At 39.6% G+C, this 25,163-nt stretch overlaps 1 protein-coding gene and 1 long non-coding RNA gene across 8 annotated transcripts in view; both read right to left on the bottom strand.

The window, feature by feature from the left end:
• BBS9 (Bardet-Biedl syndrome 9) overlaps positions 1-25,163 on the bottom strand; it is a 580,067-nt gene that overhangs the window by 49,019 nt on the left and 505,885 nt on the right. For 3 of the 7 annotated variants that reach the window (XM_063708101.1, XM_063708099.1, XM_063708100.1), the window contains exon 23: positions 23,310-25,102. The exons of 2 other annotated variants lie outside the window; for them this stretch is intronic. In XM_063708101.1, coding sequence (XP_063564171.1) covers positions 25,008-25,102 — 95 coding nt within the window. In that variant the 3' untranslated portion in view covers positions 23,310-25,007. Of the gene's footprint in view, positions 1-23,308; positions 25,103-25,163 lie in introns of those variants that run through there. 2 more of the 7 variants (XM_063708102.1, XM_063708106.1) reach the window with 1 other exon arrangement.
• On the bottom strand, positions 640-20,805 carry LOC134758838 (uncharacterized). The gene is made up of 4 exons (XR_010134446.1): positions 20,557-20,805; positions 17,925-18,011; positions 17,363-17,471; positions 640-787 (listed from the first exon to the last, which is right to left on the bottom strand). It is a non-coding gene; the product is annotated as an uncharacterized lncRNA (long non-coding RNA).

Here is a 25,163-nt window from a genome sequence, read left to right as displayed (position 1 = left end):
TCCTCAGCCTTGGCACTCTTGGCATTTGGGGCTGGATTCTCCTTTCTGTTGGAGCTACCCTGTGCACTACAGGATGTTCCCAGGCACCCTGGCCTCCACCTGCTTGATTTCAGCAGTACCAACACCATCCAAAATGGTCATGACAACCAAAAATGTCTCTAGACATTTCCAAAAATATCTGAGGCAGTGGTGGGGCAAAATTCCCAGTCGTTGAGAACCACTGGCCTAGGGGGACATTGAATACATTTGGTTTGGGGTTTATAGTGGAATATAGTTATGTGGTTCATGGTTACTTCCCTGCGCAATTAAGTTCCCAGATATCCTGGTAGGAAGTTTTTCCAGGAAAACTTCCACAGCTCTCTATTGATTCACCTGTGTAAGATGAAGGTGCAAGGCCAGAGGGGTCATGTGTGATGGGAACGAGACCATGGCACTTGGCACATAAACTATGTGGGTAGTGGAGGAGAAACAATGTTTAAAATATATGGAGCCAGAAACTACTCAGCAGAAAGTTCTTCCAATCAGATGTGTAAGAGAATTTCATTTCTCACCAATGCTGATCAAAGTGAAAGTTTTAATATGCACCACATAAATTATAAATGCACCAGGTAAGGACATCTCATTTATTTTTGGATGGAATCAACAGAAACAGTTTTGACATAAAGAAACAAATTGGTCCAGGCACGGTGGCTCACGTCTGTAATCCCAATACTTTGGGAGGCCGAGGCCAGGGGATCGCTTGAGTCCAGGAGTTCAAGACCAGCTGCTTGGGTAACATAGTGAGACCCTGTCTCAACAAAAAAATTAAAAAAATTACCCAGGCATGGTGACATGTTCCTGGGGTCCCAGCTACTCAGGAGGCTAAGGTAGGATGATTGCTTGAGCCCAGGAGGTCAAGGATGCAGTGAGCCAAGATAGCGCCATTGCACTCCAGCCTGGGTGACAGAGCAAGACCCTGTCTTTAAGAAGAAAAAAAGCAAACTGTAACCAAAACATTTTCAAAGCACGCAAAAATCAGTAATTCCTTAAGAAGGAGAGATGTATATTGCGTAGAAGTCATGAAGAAGTTCATGGATTTGATATTCCATCTAACAAGAAGAATGGATTCATATAAATACAGAAAGAGTTTTCCTTTTTTTTTTTTTTTGAGACAGAGTCTCGCTCTGTCACCCAGGCTGGAGTCTCACTCTATCGCCCAGGCTGGAGTGCAGTAGTACAATTTCGGCTCACTGCAACCTCCGCTTCCTGGGTTCTAGTGATTCTCCAGCCTCAGCCTCCCAAGTAGCTGGGATTACAGGCACACACCGCCACGCCCAACTAATTTTCTGTATTTTAGTAGAGAAGGGGTTTCACCGTGTTGTCCAGGCTGGTCTCGAACTCTGGAGCTCAGGCAATCCACCCGCCTTGGCCTCCCGAAGTGCTAGTATTACAGGCGTGAGCCACCGCGCCCGGCACTTTTTTGTAAATTTTTGCTGTTTGACATGAAATTACTGCTATGGATGAAGATCACATAAAACTTATAATTCTTAGGCTAGGCATGCTGGCTCACACCTGTAATCCCAGCACTTTGGGAGGCTGAAGGAGGCACATCACTTGAGGTCATGAGTCCGAGACCAGCCTGGCCAACATGGTGAAACTTCGTCTCTACTAAAAATACAAAAATTAGCTGGGCATGGTGGCGCGTGCCTGTAATCCCAGCTACTTGGGAGGCTGAGGTGGGAGGATTGCTTGAACCCGAAAGCCGGAGGTTGCAGTGAGCTGAGATCTTGCCACTGCACTCCAGCCTGGGTGACAGAACGAGACTCCATCTCAAAAAAAAGAAAACAACAACAACAACAAAAAACCTTATAATGCTCCACTGAAACAAGGATGTGAATGACAAACTGTTTAAGGAGCACTGTCAATTCAAATACTTAGGTTTCATTACTATGCAAGAACACTTCGAGATCCTTAAAACAGATTTGATAGAGGCCTTCCTAAATTTGACAATAATTCTAAAATTTAACAAGACATTACTAATAGCAATTTGTGAAGCAGAAAGAAACTTTTGAAAATTATCAATAGCAAAAAAGGTTAATCTGATCAACCACACCAGAGGAAACACAAAATTATCTTCTTACTCACTCCACAGAAAATCGAACAAAAATTGTCATGTGAAGAGGTAGTCAAAGAGTGCATAGCTCAAAAATATAGGGAAAATGTATTAATGAGGTTGGATATCCAGCAGTTAATTAATACAAATATTATATCATTCTGGATGTTATGATGTTTGTGATAATGGTCGGCTTTTAACATTTTTGAATTTGTGGAGATCTATTATATTTTTAATTCAGATTTTTGTATTTTTTCTTTTTCTTACGGGATCCCCCCCAAATTTCAAAAGCTTCAGGCCTCACCACCCTGGGCCTTCCCCTGAGCTCTCACCCCAGCCAGGCCCTGGGTATATGTCCTCTCAGTCACACTCACATCCACTGAATAAAGTGGGTCTGTTATTATCCCTTTTACAGTTAATCTAATTTATTGGCTCATATACCTTTCTCCAAAACATGTTAAGGATTCTGACACTTAATTTGGAAGTGCCCAAAAGTCTACATCACAGAAGAAATCCCCATTACCCTTTATTACCACATTATAGAGTCCACGCGTGTCAGTGACTCTCATATCAGAGGACAGAGACGATACCCTCTCACTGTGACCTACAGTGGGTACTGAAACTCTCAAGACAGCAGCTAACGTGACAGAGCACATATCCAATCAGCTGTAGACTAGTCAGCTCCATTAAATTGTCTCCAATTTTAAAGGTAAAAGATGTCTTAGTTAGATTATATAGTGAATAGGCCAAAACAAATACACTTAGTTTAGTATCAATCCACTGCACAAATAGCTAAAGGTCAATCAGTAATACAGCATTACTTATGCTATTAGGCCACTAATACTGAGAATATGTATTTTTCAGTGTTCTGAAAAGAAAGATTTTTAGCCTGGGAGAGACTATTAGCCTATTATATTTTCCAGAAAGCTCTGTGAGTGCCAGGACTATGCGCTAGCATCTAGCACCATACCTGGCACCTACAGATGCTCAACAAATATTTGTTGAATGGATGAGACTCTACCACTCTTTCCTGTTTCCTGGGAGTGAAGAGAGAATAAGAAAATAGGAGTAGCCGTTTTCTTCGTGCAACGACCCCTGCTTAACAAGGGAAACCCACTGTTCAGAAACCTGAGATTACAGTAACAAGTAGACTCTTAAAAAGGAAGTCACAACAGATCCCACTGACCGATGAAGACACAATTCAGCAGCACCAAGCGAGCGCAAGATGGCTCCTACTAGAACCAAAAGGCAACTAAAAGCTAGAAATCCCCACCAGGGCCATTTATTTATCTTAAAGGCTAAATTTAGCAAAATTCTCTCTCATGTCAAACTCGAGGCAATCTGAAGATTTAGCCTTGGGAGGATGTAATTGATTGTAAATTATTTTCATTTTCCATGTAGTGCCTGCATTGCTACATATTTGACTGTTAGAACGATTAGGCGGGAAAGTATAATGTATATCCTAAAATGTGTGATTTATAAAAGTCGCTTCAATCTCAACACTGATTTTTATTGCATAGTGGGACTATTTCCTTCCTTCTCTTTTGAAAATGTACACCTCTAACACTATGTTCCACAGGAAAACGTTTTCTACAGCCAACTTTATAGAAACATATATTTAAAAGAATTCTAAAGACCATGCCAAAATCCTTTCCTCACCAATGACTGGTTTTGTATTTGTTAGACCTGAATCAATATACAACATTCCTGTCTTCTCTTGCTTTTGCACTTTTTAGATTTTATTTAGATGTTATTCTCATCTATAAATATATACTTTCTCCCACTCTTTGAAGAATCAAGTGCAAAGAAAAGTCTTAAAAGGAGACAGTATGAGATGATCATTTGCAGAATCAAGAGTTTGCTATGTTTGATTTCTGTCCTTGGCAATACTGAGGCTCATGGTATGTTTTACCTCTTAGCATTTTATATTCCTTGCTGCCTACTTAGCAATGGGCAACCAGAGTATTTACTTAGATTAATTAACTGTTACTTAAAATACAATGATTTTTCTATTAAATCATCAAATTACGAGCCCAAATTTGTGGTCTATTTGTATAGGATATGCGAGATATTACTTCTTTCAAAAGTATTTTTCAGGATCATATAGGTGATGGCAACCTAGTTTTCCAAGTTTATTAAATTTGAAACTGGACCATTGGAGAAAAAGTGCAAACAATTCCAAACGACTCAAAACAGCAATAGGCTTAAATTATATTTTAATGACTTTCACAACAAACCTCAGTGTCTGTTTTGGCAAAGAATGTCTCCTAACTTTATTGAAAAAAACAAGCTCAAAATGCCAAAACATTTTTAGCAAAATCTCAGACTGATGGTTTATTTGCTTTGTGATTTAAAATAATAGGGAAAAAATTTCAAAAAAATAAAAGTCTGGAATGAAACTGCTAAAATTTAAATTTACATTCTTCTAACAGGGTTTAAAATCTGTTTGAAGACAGATAATTGAATGATGTAGGTACCAGTTCCACATCAGTCATCTGCCATGCTGTTCGTCATGAGCAGACATGATGCCTGCTGGGAATTAAATTGCTTCATGTTGCTCAGAGTCAGGAGATAGGACTGAACTCTGACCCATGGGTTCTGTATCCCAGAGCCCACTGGAGATGCCAATAATGGCATTATAATAAAGCCTGAAGAACCGTAAATCTGAGTGAGGAGAAGGGCTGGTCCCCACCAGCACTGACCGGCCCACTAGCTATCAGCATGTGATGTTGGCCCTCAGTGTTGATGGAACTAACACTTCACAGTAGGAGCCCCATGAAGTTCCCTCAGGTTAAGCAAAACCACAAAGAAAATAAAATCTGAGGCTGAGTTGGTTGCACTACAGCATTACAGAATGCACCTACCTGTACAAACGGCCTTTCTGGGCTGGAAGTAGATAGAGTTTAGAAGCTTTACCAAGCCCTATCTCCTGAGGTCCAGAAAAGGGAACAGCCGGCCACACAGTCTGGGGCAGAGCAGGAATGGGGATTCAGGGCTCTCCATGTGCAAATCAAGCCTTCCACACAGCTTTGCCATATCCTTCCACCTTGAAACAAACCAATTCTACTCCCTTACCCTTAAAGTGATCATAATTTATGCTTTGGGTCTGAGCTTTCACTGAAACTCTGTGCCCCTTCAACAGCAGCGCTCTGTTAGCACCAAATTCTATTCCTTCTAGGCCATTTTTAGGCTTGCCAAGCTTTAAAGTGGGCCCCAAAGGAGGAAGATAATGATGTTAATTGAGTCTCCTAATTTCTCCCCATAAAAGTTATGGAGTTGCTTGATGAAGCGAATTTATTACAGAGTCAACATGTAGCGGGGTGAGTGTGGGGGCTGTTCCCTCTCAGTTCCCGGATCTTTTGCTGATGAGGCCTTTGAACTCCTGCCCACACAAAGCACATGAATCAGTGTCATTTACCATGTGCATTTAGATAATTGAAATAATAAAGATGAAATGTATACAAAAGATCTACTATTTCATGAATAGTAACCCCTTTTTATCAGCACACCAACTGTGAAGCAAATTAAATCACCTACTTCCTTGCTCTGTAAGAAAGTTCCTATCCTCTTGCCCCCATCTTTCCACCATCCTACCAATTTTCACTTTCTTCCTCAAAAGGTCCTAACACACACACACATATGTGAACTTCCAATCAAATTTACCATTTTCAATGGAAATAATATGAGAAAATAATAATACACAGTAAGAAAATTAAACCCACATTTTTATATTTTCCTGCTTCGCTATAGTTTTAAAAATTTAAGCATACAAAAACTGGAAGTTTTAACAACTCAGCTCACTTTAAACTTTGAAATGCTATGCTGAAAAGGAATAAATGTGTTCATATTTAAAGCCACTTAACCTGCCATAAAATCACAAAAGAATATCATTATTAAAAATTAAATACTCCTAAAATAAACAGTCAGGAAGACATTATTGTTATGAGAGGACTTCATTACTTTTGAACATTATTTTGAATGTCCAAACCTGTCCTGAAATCCCAGTGATGACAATAAATCATGCTTTACCTCCCTTACTAGAAACTTACACAAATTTAAAAGGGACATAGCACATCTGAATCAAAAGGATTCCTCTAGATCAGTTTCCAATTTCAACATTGGTTTCCTATCTATAATTGAACTTCAAAATGTTAAACCATCCACAGCTTTAAGTCACAAAGACAGCAGTGAAGGAAAAGAGTACATTCTCTTGACAAAGAATGCCAGAAAAGGAAACTTTTAAGGGAAACCTCTGTAAAAATAGACACTTAGCTAAGACATGCACAGTGTTACCAACGCACTTGTCGCTTGCCTTCTGTGCCACAAGATTACCCCTTGACAATCTTCTGAGGTCTAAGTGTGGGCCTCTGAGCAAACATCTGGGGGCTGTTTGCATCCTTCTCCCATTACAACCTCTCTTCACCATCCCGAGTGGCATCAGCATCTTGGACAGTCATTCTCTCTGAAGATAACCTTTGCTCAGAGCATCAAACAGCACCAGACACACACAGGACTCTCAAGAAACAGTTGTGTGAGTTAATGAGCCAGCACTTCTCTTCCATCTGGCCTTACAAATGCTGGGACTCAGAGCACGATACTCCAAAGACAGCTCTTTGGTGTACTAAGTACTTCAAACTGAAGGATATCAGAAAAGTCTCACAAGCAAGGTCCCTCTGACCTTCTCCATCCTCCTGTCTCCCATCCCTCTTCCTCCTCTGAAGTGAATCACAGAAACCAGAATTCCTCCTCCCCAAGGTGGAGTCATAAAAACTAGAACCCCTCTCCCCAAAAGTAAGCCAGAAAACCTACCAAGGTCACTCTCTTCCTTCTCCCTTCGGTCCTGCCCCATCCCCAGGGGGAAGGAATGCTACACAGAAAGGCCAGGAAGAATCTGAACTGACAGGCCTTGCTGGGGTTCCCCCCTTGGTCTATTGCCATGAGGTCACACCTTTTGTCCCATCACAGTTCTACATGGCTATCCATTCTTCATGGAACCTAAGCATAAAAAACAATTTTCCCTGGGGTTTTGGGTCTTCATTTCTAAAGGCTCTCACATCACGTAAAACTTTGATTCAATAAATTTGTTATGCTTTTCTCTTGTTAATCTGTCTTTTGTTATAGTAGTGTCAGCCGTGACCCTTATGATAGGTGGGGAAAGTAATCACACCTTTCCATCCTGACGCAACTCAACAGGAGAAAGTTCATTTCCTCAGAGGTCTTTCTGCTCAAATGGTCAAGATACCTCCTTGGCCTGGCTTTCAAACTGGATACTTCCCCACATAGGAGTGCTCTAAGGAAACTTTTCTACAGGTGCTCAGATGAAATTTAAAAAAACAGCAAAGAAGAAATCAGAAAGAAAGTAAATCACAAACTCTCATTTCTTTCTCCCACCAGATATGTTCAAATAAAACTAAAAATTCCAGCAACCTCTGGGGGACTTTTTGTTTCCTTTTTTTCCCTACATTCCTTAAAATTTCGGTATCAGCACTCTAGGAAGGCATAAATTCCAAATTCCAGCATTTCAGACTATCGTGGTTTTTATTAGAGAAACTTGAGATTTTAGAAGGGTTAAAACAACACTGAAAGCCAGGCTTTGGGGATCAGAAGATCCCTCTGCTTTGGGTGTATCAATAATTAACTTTATAAAATTTCGAGAAAATAGTAGCCATTGGCATCTATTTGCCAAATAAAGCATGGACCACTCACTGAAAGGAATTCACAATCCAGTTCAATTTCAAAAGCATCTTACTGAGCAAAAGTGCCCGACATTCTGCTAGGTAACGAGGAATCAGAAATGACTGAGACATGAGGCAACACGGCAGAGGGGAGAGGGCAGAGCATGTAGCAGGTGGGGAGGGATAGTGTTTACTCCAGAGCATTCCTCAGTGCCAAGCTGAGAGCCAGCAGGTCCGCCCTGGGACCTGGCAGAGCACGCTGATCTCCTGGAAGAGCCCAAGCAGAGTATCTGAGTCGGGGAGTGGGTGCAAGACCAGGAGGCATTGAATCAACAAAGAGGAGCCACCCAGCTGAGAAAGACCAGGTGACATGTTTGTCAGCTGCAGACATCAGAAAAACAGGCCAATAAAACACACAGGGGCAAGGCTCCCTGGAAATGCCAGGAGCTTCAGTGCAGCAGGGGCCAAGGTAGGACCAGAGTCCATCCACAGATCCAGGCACCATCTTGATGTAGATCCAGGGACCGGCTCATGAGAGCAAGCGCTGTGCCCACTCCACACAGCCAGCCACTATCTAAAGACAAGCAGGGGACAGGAAATGGAAATTAGAGAGGCTCAACAATCATCATTAAAGACAGGTTTACCTACAGAGACTCTAGAAAAATTACTACTGGGGCTAAGATTGAAGGTGGATTATGTACTTAGTTATCTTTTGCTTTCCTATTACCTAGAAGGGTAGAGGTTCCTGCAGAGCATGAGATAGTTATAGAGAAACAAACAAACAAACAAACAAATTTTATTTTGCTCTTGCACAGCTTAATTGCAGTGGACAATCCAACTGACCAAAAAAAAAAAAAAAAAAAAAAAAAAAAAAGAATGGCTGTAAGGATATGCCAGGCTTGGAGGATGAATAAAGCAAAGGTATGGAGTTGAGAATATGAGCACCACATTTGGGAATTAATAAGATTTTCGACTTCACTATAGAAGAGAGTCTAAGAACAAGACCCTCAAAGGTCAGGGCAATATGGAGGTTTACGATTCCCTCAATATGGAGTTTAAACCTTATTATTTGACTTTAAACTCAAGTTTCATTTGCAAAACAGCAGCATTTTTTCTGAGTTAAAAATAAATCCAAATTTCAAATTAATGTCATCATTCACCTTCAATGCTCTAGTCTGCAGATCTTTTCTTTTATGGAGAAATGCACTAACAATTTGACTACCGATGGAGAGAGGAGAGATCCTTGGGGTAAAATAAATCTCATGTACAAGAGGAGCTGAATTCATTATATGCATGTTCACGTAAAAAGTGATCAAAATGAGCAAAATAATAAAAAGAGACACATAGTAAAACTGTACCACACCAAGGGATTGCATGGTTTTACTTTCCACTGGACTGTAAACTGTCTGAAAGAAATTTTAAAAAAAAGGGATGTCTGGGTTGAATTTCAGCACATCACATGAGGAATTAATTACCTCCAATTTCAAAACTAGCCTTTCTGGGGTTTGCTTTCAGTTTGGGATATTTATGACTTTGAATCTTTTTTACGTCAAATTAGCAGGGTTTTCCCCTTTTATTATCCATGGTACAAAAATAGCCATATCCTTCCCCATCATACAGCACTGAGGTCCTCATGACCTCATTGGGAAAGGTGGCTGTTGTCAGAGGCCTTCACCCATCCATCCATCCCCAGCAAGGGTCAGTAAGGGGGCTCCCCCTCATCATCTGTACTTCTGGCAAAGGAGGGTCGGGGTAGATACCAGCTCACCTCAGCACTGGCTGTGTCATCTGACAGGCAAGGCAATTCTGCAGCAAGCACTATGCAATGGAGTCATACACTGATGGTCAAGGGCTACTCCTTCCATGTTGATCTACATGTACGTCCTTCAAAAGGAAATAGACTTTATCTTCTAGGACCACAGGCATCTGCAGTACACAGGCTGTCTCACCACAAAATTCACTAATGTAAATTGGAATTTTATCTGGCAGTTTGGAATGGCTTTTGTTTGAAACTCAGTGGGACAGTGCTCCTGCCTCCCAATTTACATGGGCTTTTGAGTTACTGAGGGGATGCACACATGCAGAATCATCTGCAGTTCCTCGACCATGCTGAGCTGTTTTATGTCTTTTTCCTCTACCTGAAATACCCTCATCCTCATCCACTTATCCTTCACTGAACTCCTATACACTCTTTAAGACCCAGCTCAACTGCCACTGCTCAGGCTTCTCTGACCTTCTACAAGGAGGGGTAATTGCTTCCTCCTCTGAGCAAGCACACACCCCTCCCATTTATGGCATACATCACGGTTCACTGCACTCATGTGTCAGGAAGTTGGTCAGTGCCCACACTTCTACAAGGGACTCCAATAGCCTTGAGGATAAAAAGTTGATTATATGCTTGGCAAAGAGTAGGTGTTCAATAAAGGCTAATTGAATGTAGCAGATACTAAGAGAAGGACAAAATGACAATGGGGCAAGCTATACAAGGAGACAATCAAGCTGTGTCAATGGATGTGCTTTGCAGTAGACTTTGTTAAGTAACAGAATGGGGTGGCAAGTGAAGTGGTGGAATGCCCACATGAAATTCAAGTCAATGACTAACTGATAGGTACTGATGAATGACTAATGGAATGAGAGAATATTAATTGAGCAAAATATTTGAGTTGGTAGGATAAATAGAGTCCCCCAAAATTAACTTGTTAATTGATTGTAGCTGCCACAATAATCTACAGGAGACACAGTGTCTTTACATAGATGAATGAGGCAGAGAGATGCAGAGTCTGCTTGACTGAGGGTGGTCCTGAGTGAAGCACCAATCCTCAGAGTACGGGCCAGGCCTCAAGGCATGAGAATCATCAGCAGTGAATCAGCGTCCCTGGGGGTGGCCTAGGTATCTATATTTTAAACACATTCCATGGTGATGCCTATGCATTACAATCTGAAAACCTATGCATAAGAGAGTCATCTCCCTACTATAGATTTTGACCTTGAACTTGCTTCAAAAGTAAATTTCAATGGAGAAAGTGCGGTAATTTCAATAAAAGATGCTGGAGCAATTGCAAATCTATGTAGAAATAAAGGCGAATATTGACCCCCATCCCAAACCATGTACATAAATTCATTTCCAAAGGGTTTGTAGATCTAAATATAAGACACAAAACAATAGCTCTTATGGAAGAAAACATAGAAGAATAGCTCCACAACTCGGAGTAGGAAAAAATTTCTTAATAGATCACGAAAGAATTAAATAATTTTTCCTTCAGGAAAAATATATATAAATTGGAATATATTAAAATTAAGAATTTTGTTATCAAAAGACACTATTAAGAAAGTAAAATCCAAGCCACAGGAAGGATAAGAGTTATCTATGATACAGATAGCAAACCTGACAAAGGACTTCCCACAAGAATAAATTTAAAAACTCTCATAAACCAATAAGGAAAAGGCAACTTTACAGTAAAATAGATAACAGACTTGAATGGGCACTTCACAAAAGGAAATATACGAATCGCCAATAAACATAGGTAAAGGTGACCAGCATCATTAGTTATCAAAAAAGTGAAAATTAAAACCACATTGAGATGGATCAGGTCATGCTATCCCCAAATTATGGCATGTTGGCATTTGAGAAATCAGCAGAAGCGGGAAGTTCTCTCCGACTTTCTCCAGCCATTCTCCCCTGAAGGAGGCCATAAAAGAATCATTCAACCTTCCTCTAAAGTAAGTTACAAGAGCCTCATTCCATCAGTCTTCCTTATAAGAAATGAAGACACGGACAAGAATCTGAACAAACAGGCCTATGTTCCCCCGTTTTTTGCCAGTAGATCATACCCTTTTTTCTCCAATCATACCTCTGCATGACTATCCATAAAAATACACAGCTTTCTTTACTTCTTCAGGGCTTCATTTCTGGATGCTTCAGTGTTATGTAAAACTTAAATAAACTTGTTATGCTTTTCTTATGTTAATCTGTTTTTATTCAGAGGTCTCAGCCATGAACCTTGCAATGGGTGAGGAAAAGATATTACTGCTTCTCCCCTACACATCCAACAGAATGGCTAAAACTTAGAAGACTGGCAACGCCAATGTGAGTAGTGTAGAAAACAAAACAAAACAAAATCTCTTCCTCTAACCATCTCAGGTTCTCCAGTGGGGTACTGTAAATCAGACTGGCTAAAGTCAGATGAACAACAGAAAAACAAACAGAGGTTTATTTGCATGTGCATTACACATGGGAGTGCCCAGTGATGAGTCCCAAGGGTGATTAGAACTTGGGTTTACACACCATCTTAGGCCAAAACAAAGGAAAAGAGGCTTGGGGCTTCTTGGTAGGGGAGACAAGTTACAGGAAGATGACTGGGAAAAGTATGGTAAACAAGGGTTGTTCAATAAAGTATGTTAAGTGGATTTAAGTTGGCTCCTTCTCCATTGATAAGAGTTGTTAAGAATCCTCCTCTTCCCGGTATGGGAGAGGAAGACATTTCTACAAATGGAATTTTCTTTATAAATGTAAATTTGCTTTACAACAGAAAAACTCGTGCCCTGTTTTAAGAGCTTTTCTGGCATCTGCTGGTTCTCAATGGCCTTTAGCTCAAAATGATCTCTACGCCAAAGAGGCAAATGGGGGCAGGCGGATAATCTGGTGCCCCTCAGTAAGGTTATGGAGCAATCAGAGCACTCACACACCACTGATGGGAGCAAAAATTGGTACAACAATTTCTGAAAAATGTTTGGCTATATACCAACGTCAAGCATGTGCATATGCACTTGATGGCCCAGGAATTCCACTCGTATGTACCTATCCAAAATAAATACATACATATGTTCATCAAAAGACATATACAAAAATGTCATTAATAGTGGCATTATATGTAAGCCAAAAATTGGAAACAACTAAAACATCTTTCAGTAGGAGAATGGTTAAATAGTATACTTGTACAATAAAATCTCACATAACAAAAAGACCTGAAGAATTGTGGCACAGACGAACATCACTCACACTGTGCTCAGAACAAAAAGCCAGGTCCTAAAGAGTATATTCTGTGTGATTTGAGCTTTATGAAGTTCAAAATCAAGTGAAAATAATCTATGGTGATAGAAGTCAGAACAGTGGTGACCTTAGGGGGTGTAGGGAATGAGAAGGGGCATGAGGGATACTGCAATGTTCTATTTCTGGCTGTGGGTGCTGGTTACACGGGTGTATTCAGTATGCTGAAATTCATCAGGCTGAACACTTACGATGTGTGCACTTTTTTGTATGTATGTTTACTTCAATAAGAAAGCATACTTGAAAAATAAACTCCTGAAACAAGCCACCATCTGAGTAGACACTTTGGCATTAGCATTCCACAGTCTAGTACACTCTTCCATCCAACAGCTTTGCTAAGCTGGACTTCACCCATAAAGCCACTCTTCTGTATGATTATAATGGATTTCTGCATTTATATGGCGCCTTTCCTCTGTAGAGATCAAAGGGCTTCTGCATAATAAAAGATAGCATATCAAATGCAGTTAGCTCTGAGGGAATAAAGGGGGAAAACTGAACTCAGGGACATATAATCGAGGAAGCTTACAGAGAATAAGTAAAATAAGTCATAAAAACTGTAATGTAAAAACAATCATAAACATCAACTATCAGAAATTCACTTGTGTGAAATAAAAGGCTCACTTCTCTTGAGGTTGCTTTCTTACTCTTGACAGGGGAAGGACGGAGAGCAGCCGAGGCATTCAATTTAGGACTTAGACTCCTAGGCACCACATGGCAAGATTTCTCTGGAGTCAGCTTGGCACCTCACCGCAGTAAAACAGAACAACTAAATAAACTCTCTGTGCTGCTGTTCAAAGAGCTTTCATATGTGCTTTAAGACATAAACTCACTAGCTCTGACAATTAATTAAATGGGCCTTGTTCATATTTGTGAAATAAATATTCTATTGCCATATCTCTCTGAGGCATGTAGAATTATATACATCACTTTCATATTTTACATTGATATTCACCAAATGTGTTTTTCTCAAGCTTTAATTCTTGAAATTGCCTAAGGAAAGTACATACAATGAGGAATTTTTCACTGACCTAAGGTCAGTTTCGAAAACCGTGCGGGTGACATTCTGGCTTGGCCAGTGACCCCAGGAGATGTTTCCATTGGCCTAAAAAACGATACCCTTAGCTTTGTGGATTGTGAAACAGTGGCCCAGGCATCTCCCTGTAATCTCTACACATGTGGAAGGAGAAAAAGGAAAACAGTTTGCCTTGAATAATTTAAATAGTCCCTGTTCAGCAAATGGATTAACTTCAATAAAGGGAATCAGATAAAGAAAAGCAGGGTTTTAATTTCATGTATATTTCCCTTGTGAGGGATGACAATGGTCAGTGATGATGGAAAGGAGAAGGAGGAGGAAACTGGCCGTGAACATTTGATAAGCCTTTAAATGGATAACCTCATTAAATTTTCACAACAACCCTATTAAGTTAGTAGTTTATTATCTCCATTTTACAGATAGAAAAATGGGGATTAAAAAAAAAATGCTAACTAGCTTGCCTGAGGGTCACACTACATAAGTGATAAAGCCAAGGTGTAATCCCAGACAATGTGACTGCAGAGCTTTTGCTCTTTGGCTGGGCAGTTGATGAAATCAGGTGGAAGGGACACTTGGGCGTCCCATGGTAAGGTTTTGTGTTAGAAGACGGCCTTTGCGTCTCCGAGGGATCTTACTTTTCAGGGACTGCTCTGGCAGCAGCTACTCTTGTCATCTGTGATAAGCTTCAGAGAGAAAAATATCTGCTTCCCTAAGTAGAATGAGCCACAAGTCCTGTGTGCCTACAGGACTCTCAAACAGTGTGCCAGGAATCAGGGCACTCCTTGCAGTCATGTTTTGACACAACTCACATGCCTTTAAAATATTAAAACCACACCCCCTCATCAGAGTTTGCCCTTTTGAAGATTTCCAACTTGTCCTTGTGTTCAGGATTTTGGCTAGCAGCATTTACAAAGGGTTCCCTGGAAGGTAAGTTCACTTTCCTTGAAAACCCTATGGAACAATCCAGATTTCCTCTATAGGCAGTAGCAATGATTCATTCACAACAAGAGTGTTGCTAACTCGTTCAATAGGAGACCAGTCTTTAGGGAAAAAACCACAGCTAGGAGATTTTCATCTGAACAGGAGGTCACTTTAAAATTCAATTTAGTGACACACTTGTGGGTTTTCCCTGGCACCTAGAATATATGGACTAATAATTGGGAACAGCTGCATGTCTTGACTGGAACCACTCTATTTAAATAGCTCCAAGATTACACCCTTGGCCTCTGCTTCTTTATATACTTTGGAAATAAACTACTGTGGATGCCCAAATGTATTCAGACAATGGAAGAAATGATTTATGGAGACTGACCATATACATCCAGCGCTACAAGCCCCATTCATTTCTCTGGTTCAATCATCACCACCCATGCAATGGAGGGAGAAAAAACTGACAAGGTCATGCGGTTACTTATCCCCAAGAGTCAACCTGAATAAAAGTTACCCTCAGATTGAAGTTCTTTTTCATGACCTTCACTCTAAGACACAGTTGTTGCATTCTGACTTCAGCAAACACCTTAGTTATCAACTTTATTCAATCTGACAATCCCAGAGCATTTATTTCTGGTGGGCCCCAAGTGAAGTCCTAAACAGTTAATGAAATTCCTTTAGGATATGGGATTTATATGTTTTAACTGGACATTTTAAAAGATGCTTCAGTTTTCTTCACATTTGGGCAATGTTATTCAGTTTTATTTTTCTTTTGAATCATTGATTCCATAAAGATTTATTATATGCTTATCCTGGGCCAAGTGCTCATCCCTCAAAATGGCCTGAGCTAAATCTCTTCATGCCAAACACACTTGTAATCATCCTTTTCCAATGTAAATATCCAACAATAGAAAAGTAATAAAATATAGCATGGCATCTCCACTTGGAAAAAGATTATGGGCCCATTGACAAATAATGATAGCATCTACAGGAAATTGGGAAAATTAAAATGATATTAAGTTAAAAAGAAAGAAATTGAATAGACACATGATGACAATGATGTAAAATTATAACAGAAAAAAAGGTGGAAAGGAAATAAAACTCAAAAGGAAACAAATAGTCTATATTCTGAATCTCTTCATAAATATTCCTGAAAACCACATAGATCAACAAAATGAACAAGTAAAACCACCAAGAACCCATGCCTGTAGCATAACTACGGAACAGAGAATACTCCAAACTTCAAATTATGCCCAAACAGGTAAATAAATGACCAAATTCAGAAGAAAAAGTGCAGAAAAGAAGAAAGGAAAGCAGAGGAGTAGGTATGGAAAACACCCCCCAGAGAAACAATGTCTCATCCCAGATGGGAAAACATTGAACACAGTTGTGAGACGTGGCGGATTAGGGCACTGGCTACTGAGAATCACAAGGAATGAGATTGAAAGTCTGCAGGAACAGAGGTAGGTATCTTGGGAAGCCAGGGGTTCCGTAGGAAAAGGATTAACTGGAAAGGGCGGCCTTCAGAGATTTGATGTTGAAGAAAAACAAGAAAGAACTGGAAATTAAAGTACTGGAAAAACAAGAGAATTACAAAACCAGAAGGCAAACTGCCACTCCCCAAAAGGAGGGCAATTTTTAAGGAAATTGCACTTCACAAACAAACAGAAGAATCTCTTGAATTCAGAAACCTCATGTATCACCCGGTCCTCACCTCCTCACCTCTGTCTACATGTGACAGTCATTGCTGGCTGCTCCAGGAAAGAAAACATCTCAAAATGAAGGGTAAATAGCAACATATCCATACAAAGTGACTAGAAGATGAAAGCAGATCATAAAAAACCTTTTAGCTGATGAATATTCTTCCTCCCCAAACAATAATGAAGCATGAGAAAATGTGAACACCCCAGTCTTAATTAAATAACAAGTAAACTTGGAGGTATGGGAGAAAAAAAACACCCTGCCTCAGGAAATGTAACCCATGGCATCACTAGGGGTATTTTGGCCAAAATATTTAATCTGAATTGAGTCATTCAGAAACAGCCAGACAAATTCAAATTGAAGGCTATTTTACACAAACAGCCTGGACATGAAAAATGCCATTATTAAAAAACAAAGAGAGAGCAGAAAGACTATTCCAGATTAAAGGAGACTAAATGAAGTCAAGCAATTAAATTATAGGAGATGACTCATTATATCACATGTAGTTTTTAAAAAACTATAAAATTTTTGAAATGATTGGGGAAATCTGACCATTATAACTGCATTGCTTCATCAATGATTAATTTTATGAGGGTGATAATGGTATTGGGGTTATACAGGAGAACATCTTTGTTTTAAGGTGATAACTGATAAAGCATTTGGGGGAAAACATGATGTTTACAACTTTAGAATGGTTCAGAGAAATAAGAAAATACGGCAAAATGTTAGCAGTCAGTGAATCTGGGTAAGGAAAATATGAGTGTTCATTGTACTGTTATTTCAGTTAACCTAATTTGAAATTTTCAAAATTAAAAAAAAATTGAAAAAAAAAGTCAAAAGTATTTAAAGATGTTAGAAGAGGAGGCAGGCTAGTGATTGATTACCTAGGCGAGGGGACAGAGTCGTGACTGGAAGGGACATCAGGGACTTCTGGGACTGGTGATGTCTCCACTGCTCTGGATGGTGGCTACCCAAGGCTGTTCACTCAGAGAACTGTAAACATACAATTTAATCGAGCCAGGCTTCCATTAAAACTGTATTTATTGTTTGTTTAAGGCAAGAGTCATGAGGTTAAGGAGATTTTGTTATTTTACTTAGCTACTTTTCTTTTCTGTACATTTTTAAAAATGTCTTTTAAATAACTCACATTTATAATTCAAATGCTATAAATAAATGTCTTAAAGTTTAAATCTTCCTTTTCCTCTTCAGAGATGCAAGAGAGTGTGATGGTCTAAGGTGTAACAGGGTATCAAGATTCCATTTCCTGTCGTTCAGGAAAGGCTTGATCTAGGTACTTCTTGAATGGAAACATCACTGCATTTCCTTATATACCAGGTGACAGCAAGAGAGGTTTGTATTCTAAATATTTCCCTTTGGAGATAAGTGACCATATTTCATGGTGATTAAACAATGGCTGGTTCAAAAAAAAATGTTTAGAATATTTACCCCAAGTGATTATTGCATCTGAGTCTATGCTTTTCTTCGAGCTCTCTTATGTTTTCAGATTGGTATGGAGATGCCATACCCAGGAATCTAGAGACAAAGTAACAACTAGGTTAGCAGCAGCATCAAGACCTGCTGTGTTCCCTTCCCAACTTGGGCAAAGCTATTTGCAATACATAGTATAATAAAATCTGAGTAATAAACATGTCCTTCTCCTTCTGTTCACTCATTTTAGAACTGACTTCATAACATTACCCTGCAGATTTTATTGGTTATCTACATTTTATGTATCTGCAGGGTAAAGATGAAAAAGTGAATAAAAATAGTATATCTCTGTAAGCAGGTACATCTGTGTAGAGAAGAATGGCAGTTTTCTAAGGGAAGAAATGTCAGCTTTTTAAAAAAGATTCTAACCCACACTCTAACTTAAACTTTTTGATAAGAGAAAAAAAGATAGTCCAAGCACTTCTAAAACAGATTAAAGAGCAAAAGCTGGGCAGCGTCCTTGTAGTGCAGAAATGAGAGATGAATGAGGCTTCACTAGGTCATTCTCAATATCCTCTAGAAAGTTCCCTGGGTGTTCTTCTTACTTCTCTGACCACATTTTTTGTAAAATTATAAGCTTACCTATTTTTCAAAGCTTCACTGAATTAAAAGCTTTGTAATTATTTGAGGAATGAAACAAAAAATGATTAAGAGAATAATTCATCTCTTAATGGATGTAATTTAAAACACTGGCAGTCTCTTTTCATGTCAACATACCACTGTTCAGAGCTCAGTGGGTCTGAGGTGGAGCAGAGGGACAACACTGACTCCAAAGAGAAAGAAAGCCTTTTCTTTTTCTTTTTTTTCTCAGATAGAGTTTCGGTCTTGTCACACAGGCTGGAGTGCAATGGTGCAATCTTGGCTTACTATAACCTCCACCTCCTGGGTTCAAGCGATTCTCCTGCCTCAGCCTCCCAAGTAGCTGGGATTATAGGCGCCCGCCACCACGCCCGGCTAATGTTTTGTATTTTTCAGTAGATACAGGGTTTCACCATGTAAGCCAGGCTGGTCTCAAACTCCTGACCTCAGATGATCCACCCGGCTCAGCCTCCCAAAGTGCTGGGATTAATTGCACCCGGCCAAGAAAGTGTTTTCTACTGGAGGCCACATCCACACAGACCTTGTTCACCAAAGTCTAGAAGGGTTCCATTCAAAGGCAGCACTGACTGTCGCAGAGTCTTAGTCTACTCCTCCATGTGCTGGAGCCCCAGCCATTTCAAACAAGTTGCTGGTTGCCTGTAGATTTCTAATTCTCCAGACAGTGGAGAAAACTTACAGGAGAATAGTGCTGAGGACATGGGAGAGTAAGCTTCCAAAATCCACCTGATGCAGATACCAGCTGGAGCAATTACTGTTGGTCTTCAGCTCTGCCCATCCCAGAGAGAGGCAGCACATTCACAGGCAAAGCCTTCATGTCTGGCGACTCACTCATCTCCTAGGGAAAGAAGTAAAATAGACACAGCCTCCCTTTTCCAGTGAAACATCATTTCCCTTAAAGGAACACAATGTAGTCTTCCCATGGAAATGGACAGAAATGCTTAGCCAGGCACAGGGTGGGAAAGGAAACACTCTTGAAAAATCACAAATCCTTGCCTCTGGTTAAGATTAAACCAAAGTTATCTTTCAATGAGCACTTACAGCCTAAATTTTAAAATGTCCACAGAAAGAAATGGATTTCTCCTCGTCCACAAATTTCTAAACATGAAAGAAACATATTTTCCTTTTTCTATGTAAACTTTTCATCAGTTCTTGATAGCAATAGATAACATTTCCTGTAATATTCCACACACACATTCAGCCTTCATCCACTGGAGCCTGTTATTTAGTCTCCTCAGATGAGCTTTCTTCACGTTGGGCAATTTTCATCCCTTATTGATTCCTCATGTGCCTTGCTTTTCATGTAAAGATGTATTCCTAAATGCATCAAGCAGACCCTCTATAACACATCCATGTGTTGCAAGGTCCTGGTCCACATGCCATACAAAATTAACTTGAATAATCCTGTCACCTATTTAGAAGTCAGCATGGTGGTCACCCCTGGGGGTGGTGACTGGAAGGGGGCACGAAAGTGTTACATTGTTCTGTTTCTTGACCTGGATACTGATTCCATGAGAGTGTTCTCTTTGTGACAATTCATCAATCTCTGTCGTTATAATTTCCTGCACTCCTCCGTATGCGCCTTACTATAGTTAATGAACTGTTAAAATGTTTGCAAGAAAACAACAAAACATATCATGTCATCTACTGACTTTGCCACAGGTTCCTCACACATTAGATGGAAACCTTACCCTCGCCTATCTCTCAGGGTTGCTGTGAAAAAGAATTCTGATAATATCAGGGGCGGGGCTTTGTAAACTGTGAAGCTGGTGGTGCCATTATGGCGGATCACATCAATACTGAGCTTCTCAAAGGGCTATGTTTTGCAGGACTAGCCTTTACCAGTGTAATGTATTTACAGTTGATAAGCAGACAAAGCAGAATGAAGGAATACATGATTTACACATTGTTAGACCACAGTTGGAACTTCTATTGCCCAACCCTTCTCTCACCCACAGTCCCAAGACAGATTATTTTGCAACTAATTACTTACAGATGTGAAATCATTTAGAGTGTTATGAAAATAGCAGTATGGATCCTGGAATGGGAGGCAGTGAGTCTGGAGTAGACAACATAACACAATTATTGTTATTCCGGGCTTGAGGCCTCATTTCGTGGCTCTCAGTTCTGTCTCCCTCTGATATTCTACTAGGGAAGAAGTAAAAACTGCATCCATCTCATTAAAAACAAATCTAGATTGTATTTTCTTTCTTACTTATTCACACCCTTAATACCAGAAACTGAAAATATAACTTTAGCCCTTCCATTATTTTCAGTTTTTAGCTTCAGCCAATTGGAAAGAGGACAAATTCTTCAAGAAAAGTGACACAGAAGGGGCATTATTTCAAAACAGAAGGGAACAGAAGGAAAATAATGAAGCACTTCTGAAGCAATAAATGGAAAGAGGGAAACCCTAGTGGAAGGAGCTAATGGCATGGGATTTTCTCTCTCTCTCTCTTTCCCCCTCCTCCCTCTCCCCAGCCATACCCCCTTGCTCCCTTTGCAAAATATTTAGCCAATGTTAGAAGCATTAGAACAGAATGGCACAATTATTGCTTTAAGCAATTATTAAACAAGAAAAGACACTTCTGAATTTTGGGAGTGAAGGACAGAGCTTGAAACATACATTCCTCACAAGTGGAAAAGGAATAAAGATAGAAGAAAAATGTTTGCTTGAGACCCCATGGGACCAAAGCTCTTCCCACAGGAGTAGAATCCCTCAGACAACAAATAACCCATGTGGAGGCCTCATTTAGGGGGCTCAGAACTGAGTGAGGGGAGAAATCTGTAGATCGTGAATCCCTTAGTTCTGAATTATTGCTTAATTCATGCCTTGGTGGGCATGTCTTCAAGTAAATATTTAAAATCAGGCACATCAGCACTATGAATTTCTCTCTGTTGGTTTAATACATTACAAACAACTTTGCTTATAAATTAATTACTGGGCACCCCAAAACTAATAAGAAAAACAGTTTACCTACAATGGAAGAAGTAACCCCAGATGCAAGAAGACAAAAAGTAATGACTTCAAAGTTAAGAGGGAAAATGATGTTGTTCTAATTAGCATTTTTACCAGGAAAAAACAATTATTTTAAACTAAAATTCTACTAATAGGGAAAATATTATTCACTGAAAGTTTATCAAACAAGAACTTTTCTGTTCTTGCTTCTAAGAATTATTAGAAGATATCTTCTAGGAAAAAAAATCCAAAGCAGAGATCCAAAAGAGGAATGCATGGGATCCAAGAAAAAGCAATAAATAAAGAAATTAGAAAAATTCATATGTAAACCTAAAAATGTATTGATAATATGACCAGCACTTCAAACATTTGTCACGAAATTATGCCTAAGTAGAAGCATAATATAAAAAATACTTTTAGTATTATCATCAGTTTTTCTTTCAGCTAAATCATTCCCATCTGCCAAATAAACGAAAAGCTCTGCCGTTAATTTTCCTAAACTTTTTTAAAAATCTTGCTGCAAAATAATCCAAATTGGTGAGAATTGATTGTTTTTGAAGCAGAGTGACATATTCACAGTTCTCTTCTTTAGTGTATGTTTGAAATTTTCCACAGTAAAAAAAATTACAAATTTTCTCCTGTTGAAAGAGATACAGACTGAGGGAACGGAAGAGAATCTATGTTGATATTTCAAAGAGATACATTTAAGCTGAGCGCGGTGGTTCAGGTCTGTAATCTTAGCACTTTGGGAGCCTGAGGCGGGCGGATCGCTTGAGCACAGGAGTTCAAGACCAGCCTGGGTAACATGACGAAATGCATGAACTCAAAATACAAACCCATTAATTAAAAATATAAAAATTAGCTGGGCATGGTGGCACACACCTGTAGTCTCAGCTACTTGGGGGGCTGAAGCAGGAGGATCACTTGAACCCAGGAGGTCGAGATTGCAGTGAGTCAATATCACACCACTGCACTCCAGCCCGGGCAACAGAGGGAGACCCTGTCTTAAAAAAGAAAAAAATACCATTACGACAAAATTATTAAGAATGATTAAAAATGAAGAGATGAGGAATAATATACCAGGTGAATGTTTTCAAAAAAAGAACTAGATTTAATATATTAGTATCACCAAAATATAACTCAAAATGAAAATATTAAACATGACAAAGGGAGATTACATTGATAGAAGGCGGAAACATTTTTGTGAATCTTTATTCACCTAAATAGTAGCATATAAAGTAAAAATTTTGGAAGGATAAGGAGATATTAACAAATCCAATGTCATTGTGGAAAACTTTGACCTAATCTCTCACAAATCAACAGATCAGGTTGGGCAAATGTAAGATTTCAGAATATTTACCAAAAAATGGTGATGTAATGGTCCTCAAGGAAAAAACCTCCATAAATTATGAAAGTAAAAATCACAGAGGGCTCATTTCCTGATCATAATGTAATAGAACTAGAAAGTAATATTCAAAACATAGGGGAAAAAAATCCCCTTCATTTAGAATGTATTTAATACTTCCTTTTAAATAACTTGCACACAGGAGGAAATCAAACCTGAAATATCACAATACTTTCAATGCAGCATAGCAAAAGTTATGGAAGGTTTGCAAGCTTTTGTCAAAACATCTCATGTATACCATAAATACATACACCTACTATGTACCCACAAAAATTCAAAATAAAAAATTATTTGAAAACCATTATGGAATGCAGCCAAATTGGTACTCAGAGAAAATTTTATCATCTTAACTATATGTATTAGAAAATAAAAAAAATTGAATACAAAAGAACTAATTCAGCTAAAAGAAGGTAGAAAAAGACCAAATAAACCTAAAGGAAAATAAAATAAGTAAATGTCATCTTATTCCATTGTCTCTTTATGTCAGTTTGAACTCTCCTTTGAGTGTGTTTTTTTTCAGAGACTGTGTTTTTGTTTTGTTTTGTTTTTTGCTTAGGCTAATTGCTGGTGCCTCAATCATTTTTCTAAAAATTTCCTTCCAGAGCTTATAGATCATTTTTTAAATCTTCAAGATGTTCTCCTTCCTTCTATAGTATTTTCTCATCAGCCTAAATTGAAGTTTTAAAAACAATGTTTCTATCCTTTACAGGAAGAGTCATCTAAACTCAATATTTGCCAACACCCAGCAATATATTGACTTCCCATGGCAATGCTGACGTGAGTTATGTTCAGACTTGTGTGTAGGCTAACATAAATTCCTCCCTGCCCAATTTCATGTAACTAGTGGGCACTCATCACGTATGGCTCCGTTGTGGTGAGGTGGAATTATTTACTCCCTCTGCTGTGGAGACTGAATTGGAGATGGGATATACTTGATCCACGTGGGAGCACCAGAATCAGCTCTGCTCAGACTACCTGCCGCTGATAAATAATCATGGCTGCCCCATTAAGCCCACATTCAGCCTCAGACTATTTCTGGACACAATTCTCCCCATAGTCTTCATTATCTGTCAAAAATTGTCATATAAGATGAAACCTACTTTTCTACCCTATGCTCTACCCAATGGACCATCTGCAAACTCCTGTCTGGTGTCCACTCTGCTCAGAAAACTGCCTTCGGCTGGGGCTGCCTCCTTGCTGTTGCCCTTGGCTGGCTTCCAGAGCTGCCTCTTCTTCCACAGTGCCCCTTCCCTTTAGAAAATTATCCCTTTCCTCCAACCCAATAAATATGTATAGCTCAGAGGTAGAAACCACTTTCTTGTGTTTTTTAAATTATTGTAATCTTCCCAACCTTTTGGATATCCTCAAGTGACCCTTGCTTGGGTCATAATCTGAAATTGGGACGCAATAGCCAACATTTAATTTCTGTCAGGTCTCCAGTCATCAGCACGTTGACTTGAACTCCATCTGGAATGATCTAAAATTAAATTACCATTGTCTTTGCCCTTTAAAAAATAAAATGTCTGTATTATAGCTACCTACACTTTGAGCATGTTAGGCTGAAAAAGTACATACAGACCAATAGTCTTTCAATGAATTTAATTTCCTACTTATTTCCTGAATGTAATTCATTAAAATGAATAGTTGAAAGAAAAATGCCTTACACTCTCCTATATTTGGATACCTAACAGTGACTAAGAAATCCACCTCAAGGAGGAAGACCCTGGAGTCAGTCAAAGCACAGAGGATTTTTCCAGAAAGAAGCAACAGAAAATGCAAACTGATTAAAGCAAAACAAGGCGGGGTTTGTTGAAAGGGCACTGAGGAGCTCACAGACTGGAAGAGCCGCAGCTGCATGGAGCAGGCTGGTTCCAGGGCCCTGGGGGGCTGGTTCCAGGGCCCAGGCCTGGCAGCCTCTCCCTGGCACCCCCTTGGCTCAGTACGGCTCTAGGCTCCTCTTTCTCCACACACCAGGAAAGATCCCTGTGTTCCTCGCATCACAGACCAAAGACAGAAGGACCTTCTCCATTGGCCTGTCCCAGTTCTAACCATCCCAGGGAAGGTGTCTGATTGACCCCACTTAGCTTTTGGGTCCCTCCATCAGCTGGAGATGCTGGCTCAGGGAGTGGGGTATTCTTAGGGTCCAGGCCTCGATCCTCTGTCCAGTCCTGGGGTCTGTGAACAGAGAGAGATGGAGGGAGTAATGGCAGAGGAGGCATCCAACACCCACAGCTAC

This window comes from Gorilla gorilla, chromosome 6 (assembly GCF_029281585.2).
Source record: "Gorilla gorilla gorilla isolate KB3781 chromosome 6, NHGRI_mGorGor1-v2.1_pri, whole genome shotgun sequence".
Classification (NCBI taxonomy): domain Eukaryota; kingdom Metazoa; phylum Chordata; class Mammalia; order Primates; family Hominidae; genus Gorilla; species Gorilla gorilla.
This window is presented reverse-complemented; position numbering and strand designations above follow the sequence as displayed.